At 37.3% G+C, this 12,512-nt stretch overlaps 1 protein-coding gene across 1 annotated transcript in view; it reads left to right on the forward strand.

The window, feature by feature from the left end:
- Positions 1 to 863: 863 nt before the first annotated feature.
- tspan15 (tetraspanin 15) overlaps positions 864 to 12,512 on the forward strand; it is a 40,233-nt gene continuing 28,584 nt past the window's right edge. Inside the window, exon 1 of the mRNA XM_017418628.3 lies at positions 864 to 1,252. Within this exon, the coding sequence (XP_017274117.1) occupies positions 1,163 to 1,252 (90 nt within the window). The 5' untranslated portion in view covers positions 864 to 1,162. The remainder of the gene's footprint in view (positions 1,253 to 12,512) is intronic.

The following is a 12,512-nucleotide window of genomic DNA, read 5'->3' on the forward strand; positions in this document are numbered from 1 at the left end:
CATTGGTTCACATAAAAAAACAGAAGAAGCAGAGTGCAAGCAGGTTAAGTTTTGCTGACTTCAGCTAAAAAAAGATTTCTGGCCTTTTTCCTCTGTGTGTACAGTAAGTGCTGCATCTGTGCACTTTCACATGACTACACATTCATACTCGCCAGCAGGACTCAGTGAAGGGCAGCGTGAAGGGAGCAGTAAGAGGAAACGAAAGCTTTTCTTTTAAAAGTCAAGAACAAGATTTAACAAGTGGTTTTCTAAGTTTTCTCGTGGAGAGTCATATGCAGATCAACACAGAACAATACATTTCCTGAGCTACCGCCACTGAAAGGCCAACCTAAAATCTTTTTTGATGTATATTTGATTACAGTTTTGTTACGTTTTCAGAACGCGAACCAAGAGGTTTTATGGAACTTAAAACTGTTCGACTGGCGCAATCACCGCCATCTCTTTATGACTTGAGAAGAATACGAGAAAATGTCATAAATGACATTCCTGTATGATTCTTGGTTCGTGTGCTTGTGGTGCTGCATGAAAAAGAAAAAGCCATGCTTCAGATGCAGAGTGTGTCTTGTTCTGAGTTAGAAGTCTAAAAACATGGAGAGGACACGATTAAGTGACTGGTGCAGTATTTGAATGTAAAATAAAGGCGCAGCTGTGAAGCCTGGAACAAAAAGCAGCTGAAGCATCAGCAGTTGTTTCTTTATTCTGAGCTTCAAACAAATGTTTCCCCTCTGGTGAACCAGAGCCTAATATGCCTCACCACTGGGAGGCAGAGTTACATCTGACATGTTTCCTGTTAAAAGCAACAAGTTTTTGCCACAGTGACAGTTTTCTGGCTGAGGCTAAAACATATCCACTGGTGGCACAACTCAGGTGGCAGTGTGTTAGTTTAAACATAAAAATAGATGCACGACAGAGGATCTAATCCAATTAACCTTCAGCTTCTGGCAACTTTAAAAGAAGACAGGCAATTTGAGGCACTAGTAATCACATTTGAGCTTTGCGCGTTTAAAGACGCGTAAAAACTGGAATTTTCTTTCAGTCATCGGCCGCTCTCCTCCATCCACTCAGACCTGCCCACAGGTGTGGCGAACGATGACAACCCGGAAGTGTTGCGGCGTGAACAGCGAAGGAAGCAGCTGAAGTGAGACGTCCACCTTCAGACACCATGTCTAAACTCACCGAGAACAAATGCTGCGAAAAATTCACCTATCAGTGTGTGAAAGTGCTGCTGTTCTCCTACGCCTGCATCTTTTGGGTGAGTGTTGTTGGTTTTATCGAGGAAAGAGGAGCTCTGTGTTTGTCGGACAGCCCGGCTGCGGGGGGGTCAGAGGATGTATCAAGTGTCCTTAAAGTTCATGAAAAATGTTTGGGTTTTAGACGTTTCCCGTCGGGCGAAGTGTTTGTTTGACGAGTGGAGAAGCGACAGGTGTACCGGTGGAGTTTCAGAAGCTTAGCGTTCGAGTTCGAGTTTCTACCTGCTGCGAGGCCACGCCCTCCTCAGCGCACCTTTACTCCTCCGGCTGGAGCGGGAAAACAACAACAACAACCAGGAGGAGACGCTTCTCCTGGCTGTTTGTGTAGGCGGCTTGGCATTTCCACTGGAGTCTGTTTTCAGTTTTATTATAAAGCGATGGAACAAAAATATTCCAGATTAATTGAGATAAATAAATAGGTGGTGGGGGCACTTGTTTTAAATAAACTTAAAAAAACAACAACATGTAAATCTGAGAAGTGGTGTTCACTGTCCTGGAATGGTCCAGTCAAATAATCTCTGGTATGATAAAAGATTCCCGTACACAACCTGTGCTGTCTTTTATTTATGTGTTTTTATATGTAAATAATTGTTTAGTTCCTTTGAAAATGATTCATGCCTGGAGCTGAGTCTTTTCCATTTCTCCAGCTGCCTGTTCCACAAACTTCAGTTATCTGTCATAAGGATGAGTAACATTTTTAAGATTGTTTTGTGTGAAAGGCTGTCTGAGTCTTCATGTCATGCTTGTCTGATTTTAGAGCAGTTTGGGGCTCAGACCATCTGCTTCAGGGATCTTTGGTTTGAATGTTGTTGAGAGAAAAGCTTTATAATAAAGTTTGTTTTCTATGCAGTAGAAGTATGCTGTTGCTTCCATCTTTTGGAAAGTGATTCAGGAGTACTTACTGGTTGTGTTACGCTGCCTTTTTCTTTTAAATACTTTTGATCAGACTGGCTGGCAGTGGCTCAGAGCTTGTTTTCCAATCAGAAAACGACCAACGCCGCCCTGCCTCATGTCAGACTGTTTTTGGATGAGACTTCTTTGCCTTGACAGTTTATCATTGTGTGTTTAAGTAAGGAATGTGCTGAATATATGTTCAATACAGAGAGATAAATGAAGCACCGTGTGAGTGTAAACCAGTAACACTTTGTTAACCACTTTGTAGAACTTGAAGAAGGTTAAAAAGATGATATGGACTATTTCCCCGTTTTATTGAATTTTATTCTAGTGGCATACTTGGCCATGTATTTTTTAAAGGTTGGTAATATGTTTTGGATCATTGTTGGGCTGAAAGTATTCCGGAGATTGGTTCTGTTCTTGTTTTCCACTTCAGTACCTTCCACTGGCACTTGAGTTGGATAGCTATCCTTCAGTACCTTTTAGGTCTTTTTTTGGACCAGTAATACCACATTTTCATCTCTGTCTTACATCTTTTTGCATTCCTGCAACTTGGTTGATCCTATCATAACAAAACAAAGTTCTCTTTTCATTTGAGAGTTAATGTGCTCCCACTGTTGTTTGCAAAGTTACAATTTTTTTTAATTTTGTTATCGTACATAAAAATGAATTATTAAAACTTATCTTTCATTCATAAGCCTTGTTGAAACTCTTCAGACACCTGTTCATTTGTTTTAAGCACTAGACGCTGCAAATTGTTCATTATCCATTTTAAAAAGTGTCTTAATGGCTCAGTGGAAAACTCCTCAGTCTGCAGATGTTTTGCAAGTTTTTTTTTAGTTGCCCACTATTTTCTCTGTATTTTGTGTCATTATGAAGACTTATCTGCATTTCTTTCTTACTGTCTTAAAATTGTTATACTTGCTTTCAGACAGCCAATCGTTTAAAAAGAGCCAAAATCTTATTTTCACAAGTCAGCTTGAAACCTTTTTTATTCCCTTCAGCTAATTGTTTTGTATTGTACCAGTTTATTATTTATTCATGTGAACAATAAGACAAAATAATAGCAGAAAAGAAATGAGAAAGAAAAAAAATACTATCCAAACTGAAAATGAATTGCAATCAATATCACTCCGCCCATTTTTTTAGGTAGTTTTTGATTGTTTATAAAAAGAAATGACCTAAAATTAATTTCTTGACATTTAGGAGATTTTAGTTGTATACTCCTTTTTGAGTCTGCCTCTATTTTATGGTTAGTGGTCATGTCCCACGATGAGTTCTGTATTTTATGATGGATAAAAATGAAAACTTCTTGTAATCAACAGAAACTTTGTGCAGCACCATGCTTTACTATTTATTAGAATCATCTTGAAAAAGGACAGGAATGTATTATGTATGCTTATTTGGCAGCAAAGTAAACCTGCAACACTAAAGTATTAGATAAGAAAGAAAAATCAGCACACAGGTCTAGTAAACGAAGTTAATCAAAGATAAAACTTTATCAAAATCAAGTGTTTTCAAGTGATCTGAAGAATGAACTACTTTTTATTACAAGTTAAATTGTTTGTAGTAAAAGGTCAGTAAAAGTAAAGAGGCACCTGGAAAAATAATTTGTTTAAACTACAAATTAGTCATAATAATTTGTCAATATAAACATTGTGTGCACATTTGATTTAATGTATTTTCAGCTGATGGCGTGTATTGTCCAAGCGTTTCATTGGTTAAGAGTATTCCTTGTATGATATGAGTAATACATATCTATTTTACTAAGTCTTTTACATCAAGTTAATTGTCTTGAAATATGAAGCAGCTCAAAGAAAATATACTAAAGGCATGAATTTTGTCTGTTTTGATAAAAGCTTGTTGCTACATAGCCATTCGTGCAGCTGTCTGCTCTTCTAGAAACAAAACCAGACTGTATATTTGTAAAGGCAGATGGTTGATTGACACTAGAGTTAAAAATCACTTATTCGTTTCTCAGGAAAGATTTCAGAGGCATGTAGGCACAGCAACCAGAGCAGGGCTGAGTGGGAGGGTGAGGTGGGGAGGCACAGAGAGCTCAGTAATGGGTTCATTATAGAGAATGAATGCTGCGCTGATAGGAGGAGGAGAGGTAAATTAATGAGCTATATTTACTTTGTTGCTACAGTTTGTTGATTCACTCTTGTTAAAATAATATTTTCTACACAAGCTGTCTCTGAAGAATATGGTTTAACTCCAGAATTTAGAGCGTTTTTGGTTGTATTGTTGCAGTTTCCATGAACATTCCAACCATAATGATACATAAATCAGTCTAATTCAGCCTAATTTATCTAAATGAATGTTCTTGATAATCATTTTCCACAAATTACACAATTATTAGCAGCTACTAAAAGAGTATCCTATGGAATAACAGCTGACTTCTTTAATGATTTATATATATATTGAAAAGTTAGTGTTGCTCAAACAAACTCATAAAGTTTTTCCAAATCCATACCCATTCTTTTTTATAAACAGTCACTAATAATAATATTAAAATAATGATAATCTTGAAAGGTATCATATTGTCATACTGCACTTATTTTTTATTCTTGTGAACACCTCTCTGGCCTGCTTTTGTCTTTGCTGTCTGTCCCGCAGGACAGGAAGTGCATGTGATGCATATCAGCTGCTGAGGATGTAAACAAGTTAAGTGAAGGGTCATTCCTCTGGAGGAACAATGTCCACATGAAGGAGTCATTTCCTTCTTACTGAGGTCAAAGATTGCAAATCAGACAAGAACAATTGAGTTTTATAAACAAATGTGTTGAGGCTCAAACAAAAACTAAAAAAAACATCAGATAATGAGAAAACAGTAAGTTTAACAGTGGCTCATCTCTGGAAAACACTTCCTTCTTTGGACATCCCTCTTAAGTCAAAGTTTTTGACTTTTGACGTCTGAGCAGTTATAATTGTGCTGTATTTTTTACCGTTTCAGTCTGTTAGGTTCCTGACATCTTTCATAGCCACTATATGATGAACAACATGGCTTCTTATCATTTTTACTAAATGTTAATCATATATCGTTTTTAAGAGAACTACCACAAAGTGCTTCACAACAAAACAAGCATTTCAAAAACAAATACAGTTTTCCTTTTTGATTCAACAAACAAAATGAATAAAAAAGTAATTATAACAGATGAGTCTTTAGCTACTTTTTAAAAGAGACCACCGAGTGCACAGATCTGAAGCTCAGAGGGAGACAATATCAGAGTCTGAAGGGGGGCACTGCTGTGAAAGCTTTGTCTGCTTCAGTTTTCAGCCTTGGGTGTTGCATTGCCAGCAGGGACCTGCTCAGGAACCGGCAGGGAACATGTGGATTCAAAGGTGCAATGATGTACACTGGTGTTTGTGCAAGTAGAGCTCTAAAAGTCCAAACCAGAATCTTAAAGTGGTCTCTAAAACTAAAAGGAAGCCAGAACAACTGATATGACAAAGTCCCAAAATAGAAGAAAAACTTTCCACTGTCATTTTCATTGTGAGCCCACGCTCATGTTGGCTGAGTAAACGAGATTTAGATCTGAAAAGTATGCCCGTGACTCACTTCAAACTCGCTTCGTGCTAACTCTAAACATATGCATCAAGAACAACGTGCTGACGTTTGACATATATTCTGTTTTTCACGCTCAGCTTCATACCTGCATGCTTACAGCTACTGCTTTAAATTCCAAACCACATGAAGCTGGAGGCTTTTTGAATGTCAGTATTTGATGTGATTCTGTCAGCAAGCAAGCATTTTGATGTCAATATTTAATGAAATCAGAAATGGGTGGAAGAGAAATCTGCCTACTGCAAATTAAAAATGTATTTTAAGTTCTAAAAACGAGGTATTCTTTTTATGATCAGGATGTAATGTGACTGAGAAAACACACTGTTTGTTTTAGTAATTGAGCCCGAAAAAAAAAAAAAGAAAACTGTGTTGTGTTACATTTTAGTGTCATATGTTTATTGTGCAAATCTTGAATCAGGTAACAGCAAAACTTACTGTCAGCTTCTTGAGATTTACAATTTGGAGCCAAATCGAAGTACATCCATTCAAACCAAAACATTTTCCCAGTGTGTAAATGGGAAACATGTTAATGTCATGTGACTACTGATTTACTGCTTGACAGTTCAAGCATTTCCAGGTTTGTGTCTCACCTGCAGCAGAATATAGGATTATTTACATTTAGAAATATGGGTATGGAGAATTTTTTTGTTGTTTTTTTTATGAAACTTTAATTCTTCTGATTATGAGCAACATTAATCTTATGTCTAATCAGCCATATAAGTGAAGCTGGGGGTGGGGGGAATATACAGAGAAGGAATATGTCATGGCAATGGAACAAAACAAACCAGAAAGGTGAATGAATCCATTACTCGAGAAACAGCGGAGCCTTACCTCCTACCTCCCACCTCCCACCCATGCCTGGCTTCCTTCAGCGAGAAAGATTGGACGGTTGAGCCCAGCCTTTTTCCACATGTCAGTCTTTCTTAGTCACAGTTTTTAAACCTCGTCTCAGGGCTGTAGTAGAGTTTCAGGCGCCGCATCGTACGGGCTTTCAGTGTAATAAATCTTAGCATGGAGGCAATGCTTTTAGCAGTGTGACAGCGTAACCTTGGTAACCTTGCTGCTCTTATTGCTGATAAGTCAGCCTTTAAGTGCATACTGATAAACACAGAAACACCTGTATTACCTTTGCTTCACCAAAATAGGAGCTGAGGCAGATGCATGATGTATTTTTGTCTGTCGATGTGATTATGCAAAAAAATTTGATGCGGTTTTGGATCATTTGGTTTTAACCAACAACATACAGTAAGTAACAGAAGTGTAAAAAGGACTGTACTCTTTCAGTGGAAAGTAGATTGTTGCCCAACATGATCTATCAACTGATGAGTCATTTCTGAGAGTTTTTCTGTTTGAAAATGCTCTCACTGACCTCCTTTGAGGAGAAGTAGGTTTGCAGAGTCCCCCCCTCCGGCAGAAGGCACCATAACAGATGGTAAGCAGGGACATGTAAGGAGAAGACATCATGGCATATTATAAACAGTGTTTTGCCTTTTAAAAGTCTTAAATACTGACGTGAAATGCCTCTTTTATTCCTCTCTGCATGCACTATTCTCTTTCTCTCCGATTTTTCCTAATTTGTAGAGGCTGAATAGAGATTCTAGTGTCTTGTTATGAGATCAGAAATTATGTTATTTACCAAAAGTTGTTTCCCACGTTTTAGCATATTGATGACATCAACATATTTAAATTTGGCATATAGGCTTTCTTTTTAACTCTGAACATTGTTTCTTTTTTACGGTATTATTTTTTTTATTTTAATACTTTTGAACAAACGTAAAGCTTTTCTGATTTTAAAGTTTTTATCACAGTAGAACACAAATATAACAGATGAGTCTTTTATAAGAGACCACTGAGTGCACAGATCTGAAGCTCAGAGGGAGACAATATCAGAGTCTGAAGGGGGGCACTGCTGTGAAAGCTTTGTCTGCTTCAGTTTTCAGCCTTGGGTGTTGCATTGCCAGCAGGGACCTGCTCAGGAACCGGCAGGGAACATGTGGATTCAAAGGTGCAATGATGTACACTGGTGTTTGTGCAAGTAGAGCTCTAAAAGTCCAAACCAGAATCTTAAAGTGGTCTCTAAAACTAAAAGGAAGCCAGAACAACTGATATAACAAAGTCTCAAAATACAATAAATATTTTCCACTGTCATTTTCATTGTGAGCTTGCACTTGTATAGCAATTTATCTAGTCCAAGGACCCCAGAGAGCTTCACACTACAATCATTCACACATTCATACACTGCTGGCAGTAAGTTACATTGTAGCCACAGCTGCCCTGGGGCAGGCTGACAGAAGTGAGGCTGCCATCACACCGGCACAACCGAGCCCTCTGACCACCACCAGTAGGCAAGGCGGGTGAAGTGTCCTGTCCAAAGACACAACGGCTGAGACGGACAGAGTGGGGGCACGAACCGGCAACAGGACAAATCCTTACCCCCTGAGCCACTGCCGCCCCAAGTAAAGTAAATGAGATTTAGATCTGAAAAGTATGTCTGTGACTCACTGCAGAGCTTCGTGCTAACTCTAAACATATGCATCAAAAACAACGTGCTGACATTTAACATATATTGTGTTTTTCACGCTCAGCTTCATGCCTGCATGCATACAGCTACTGTTAGGAATTCCTGTAATCTGAGCCTTTTTCGTGGCTGCGTGGTCACAAAGCTAACAATCATAGGACTTTAAATTCCAAACCACATGAAGCTGGAGGCTTTTTGAATGTCAGTGTTTGATGTGAGTCTGTCAGCAAGCAAGCATTTTGATGTCAATATTTAATGAAATCAGAAATGGGTGGAAGAGAAATCTGCCTACTGCAAATTAAAAATGTATTCAAAGTTCTAAAAAAGAGGTATGTTTTTTATGACCAGTTGTTTCCCATGTTTTAGCATATTGATGAAATCAACATATTTATATTTGGCATAGGCTTATTTTTAATTTTGAACTTTTTTTTTACAGTGTCATTTTTTAATTTTAATACCTTTGAGTCCAACATAAAGCTCTTCTGTTTTTAAAGTTTATACTACAGTAGAACACATGTAAAACAGTGAAAACCTATATCTTTGAGAGCACGTTAGCCAGTTATCACACAGTCCTTCTCTTTTTGTGCTGTTGTTCTGTGCTGCTAAAATCCTGAATCTAAAACCACAATATTGTTTGATTAAAATTACCATCCACAGAAAGATAACAGCCGGTCCGTTGATTTTGTCTGTTTACGTGTGAAATGATCAGTCAGAGGAACGGAAGTGAGAAAATGTTTTTTTTTTTTTTTCCCAACACTCAACAAATTCCTAGATAGCATACCACAAGAAAGACATTCTTCACATCAGCTGCTGTCTTCCTGTCAGCTGAATGTACCGCTGCTCTGTCACACTCTGAACAAGGCAGAGACAAAAGACATGCCTGCAGAGGGAACACAACACCTCTGATGCCACAGGACAGAACTGACAGATTTATGTGTGTGTGCGTTTATTTATTTATTTAGATTTGTTATTTGATATAATATTTGTCTACATCACCTGATTGTTTTCCCCTGATTAAAAATGTTTGAGCTGTAGCTGAAGGTGCTTTTCTTTTTTGAAATAAATGTCAATAGTATTGTAACTGCTCCCCTCCACCACTGTTTTCTTTAATAGGCTCACTCGATAATGAATTTTCATGTCTTCTTTTGTGAGAAAACCTGCTTTTGAAAGCGTCAAGAATTTTGTGTGCTGATGGAGCTTCTTATCTGACAAACATCGGTGAATGATGAGGTGGTGGGGGTGTTTTTCAGATGAACAACACAAGCCTGTTTTTCTAGTTAATTACAGCTATCATGTTACAGCATTGTGTTTAAACCCTCCTGGGGAGAACCCCGACTCTTCAAGAAGCCTAAACTTGGAGAAAAGTGACTTTCAGCTGCTTTTATTGACTGCCACTGAGTTTTACGCTTGTGGTGCATGTGTGGGATTTGATGTTGTGGGGATATGACATGTTGAAGGAAAACTGGGACTCCAGAGATAATTCTGACTGGATTTCCTGTCTTATCTGGTCCAAATGGTAAATGGTGGCATTTATTTTCGAAGTGACCAGTGTTTAAATGTCATTACTTATTAATAAATCCATCATTGTCAGGTGTATAATGTCTAAAAACATTTGACTGACTTATTGCATATTGAACATAATTGTGTATTATCTGGCACGGATTACCCTGCTTGTGTTGCGTAAACTGTCTTGTTGAAGTTTTGTAGCAGAGGATTTGACTTCAAGTCTTCATCTGAAATTTTGTCCATCTCTGCATATCAATAACTGATCATCTATCAGTGCTATAAAACAGATTTAACATTTTATTGTAAATAGTTTTAACCCAATAACAGGACATCATGTGACACAAGTGAGGAAAAAACCTTCATATCAAAGATTGTTTTATTTTCCCTTTTATCTCACAAAAAATGTTATTAACAAATCTAACAATTTACATATATCAACTATATACAGCAGCTTCTTGCTTCATTTAGTTTTGGCCTTTTTTTCGTTTGCACTTCATACGCAGAGTAAATAATCAAAGCGTTGCAGGACAGTGGATGTGTTTGCAAGCTGTCAGTGTGTGTTTGCTCAGCGGGGCGTATTTGTAGGTGTTTGACTTCTCTATTATCAGAGCTGTTGGGATTAAGAATACAATCTGTTAAACTGCTTTTCTTTTCACAATAAGTGTGTTTGCAACGTTGTGAACAAACTAAACTCGTTTGATTTTTATTTTTATGAATACAAAAGATAGCAACAATAAACCAGACTCACTATAATTAGACTTTTTGATGTTTGTCTGCTTTGTTTTTTGAGTGATAATAAAAAAACAAAGCCCACATTTTTTCATGTACTTTGTTTTTATATTTTCCTGAAGCTCGAAATTGAAGAGATGTAATCATACAAATTATTTGTTGTTGTTGCTATCCACTGTCAAGAAACAATAATAACTATTAGAATAAGCTGGAAATGCCAGTCCAAACTGGGGTTTTCTACTGGGTAAATAATTTTAGCTTCTAACTCTTGTTGATAAAGAAAAGTTTGCAAACTTTGAAATCTTACTTTTTTATTAAAGAAATGAAAAATATTCTCTGTGGAGTTTTGAACTCATTTCACCAGGAATATTGTTTCTTAGAATCTATTTTTGTTGTATTTTTTGAGCTGAGTTGTGTGCTTTCAATTCTTCTTACAATTTCTGTACAAAAGAAGCAGCAAAAAATAACATACTTACTGTATATAGCTGAACAGAAAACTTAAAAGCTTCCAACAGAAGAATGTTGGAAGTGAAACTTTTCTTTCTAAATGTGATGACTTGACCTTTTGTACTTGTCTTTCCTCTCCTATTATCTCTGGTACATTTTGACAGGTGCATTAGGCTGATTGCATAAATAGTTGCTGCTTGAAGATAATTTGATTTAATTGACCTGCAATTAAGAATCACATTAACAGTTTGTGCAGAGCAGGATGTAGCTGCTCAGCATCAGGGAGCTGCTTTAATGTAATGTAGCTGAAGAAATATCTGTGTTTTGTACTGAACTTCTGCTCTGGTTATAGTCATCGTGAGTCATCTGATTATTGTACATAGTAATAATGAGTCATCTGCTTATGGTACGCGGTGAACACAATAGAACCCCAACCTCCTCATAAATAGATGTCCGTATGAAACCATTTATAGTTGAGTGCTTGGATACATAAAACTGAAAGTGTAAAATGGTGGCACCAGAGGTATTGAAAGGATTTTGAGACATTGGGGGGACAAGTCAAGAAATCAAAACCCTGACATAAGCAATTTCACATGACAAACATATTTTTTATTTATTTGAAAGTAAAATGAACACAGGATTTGTTGTACTAGTCATTTGCACATACTGGCTTTGACCGCATGCTGGGTTCTCATTCAACTTTGTCTTGTTTTAGTCTTACAAGTAGGATTAAAACCTACATTACATGAAAGATTCTCTCTTTTATTTTTAAACTTGAAAACTCAAGAGTTTCTGTATCACAAGGGGCAGATGATTGGGCACACCAGTTTTTATACAGTGTATGTAAATGTCTGGTTTCAACTGTAGTTTTATATTTCAATAAAAGCGTGCGTTAAAAATGCTTAAACAGTTTCCACAAATTGTGCGTCAAGGATGTTTTAGAAACCCGGAGCCAATCTTGCTAAATAAAAAGTGTCTTTCATTTTCACAAACCACAACATTTAAATGAAACGGCACCACTTTACTGCCGTTGTAGGAAGTGGCAACTTATTTTTTATCTTCCAGCTTCACGTGCTCCTCCTTGCCCCAGAAAAGACCTTTTAATGTCTGTGACACAACTGATCTACCACTTGATGATAATGGCGATCGGCCCAGTTGGCTCTCGCTGTCTATCCTTGCTGAACAGAAGAAAATACGGACCTCTGCAGTGTCTGGCAGTGTGAAGATGCTGCTTTGAGATACAGACAAACGGAAACAGCCCGCTTGTGTTTTGTGTAAACATATATATTATTTTGACATGATTATTTCTCGTGGTTAAAGGCATGATTGGACTAGATCTGCTTTGTATTTCTTCTGTATGAAGAATCAAAGCCATTCAGAGAACATTCAGGGCCATGCTGCCAGCTCTAATAAAGTCCAGTGTGTGGGTGTATATATCATCTCTACAACCTTAATTTCACTACTCTTCTCCTTCTTTAATGGTTTATTATTTATTTATTGTATTTACTAAGTGTAAAGCAATTCACTTGTGCTAAATTGAACTCATTTACTGTAGCTGTTCAAAAACATCCCTGCTTACAAACTGAGAAGTTTTTATTTG

The sequence above is a fragment of the Kryptolebias marmoratus genome, linkage group LG15 (assembly GCF_001649575.2).
Source record: "Kryptolebias marmoratus isolate JLee-2015 linkage group LG15, ASM164957v2, whole genome shotgun sequence".
NCBI classification, from domain to species: Eukaryota; Metazoa; Chordata; class Actinopteri; order Cyprinodontiformes; family Rivulidae; genus Kryptolebias; species Kryptolebias marmoratus.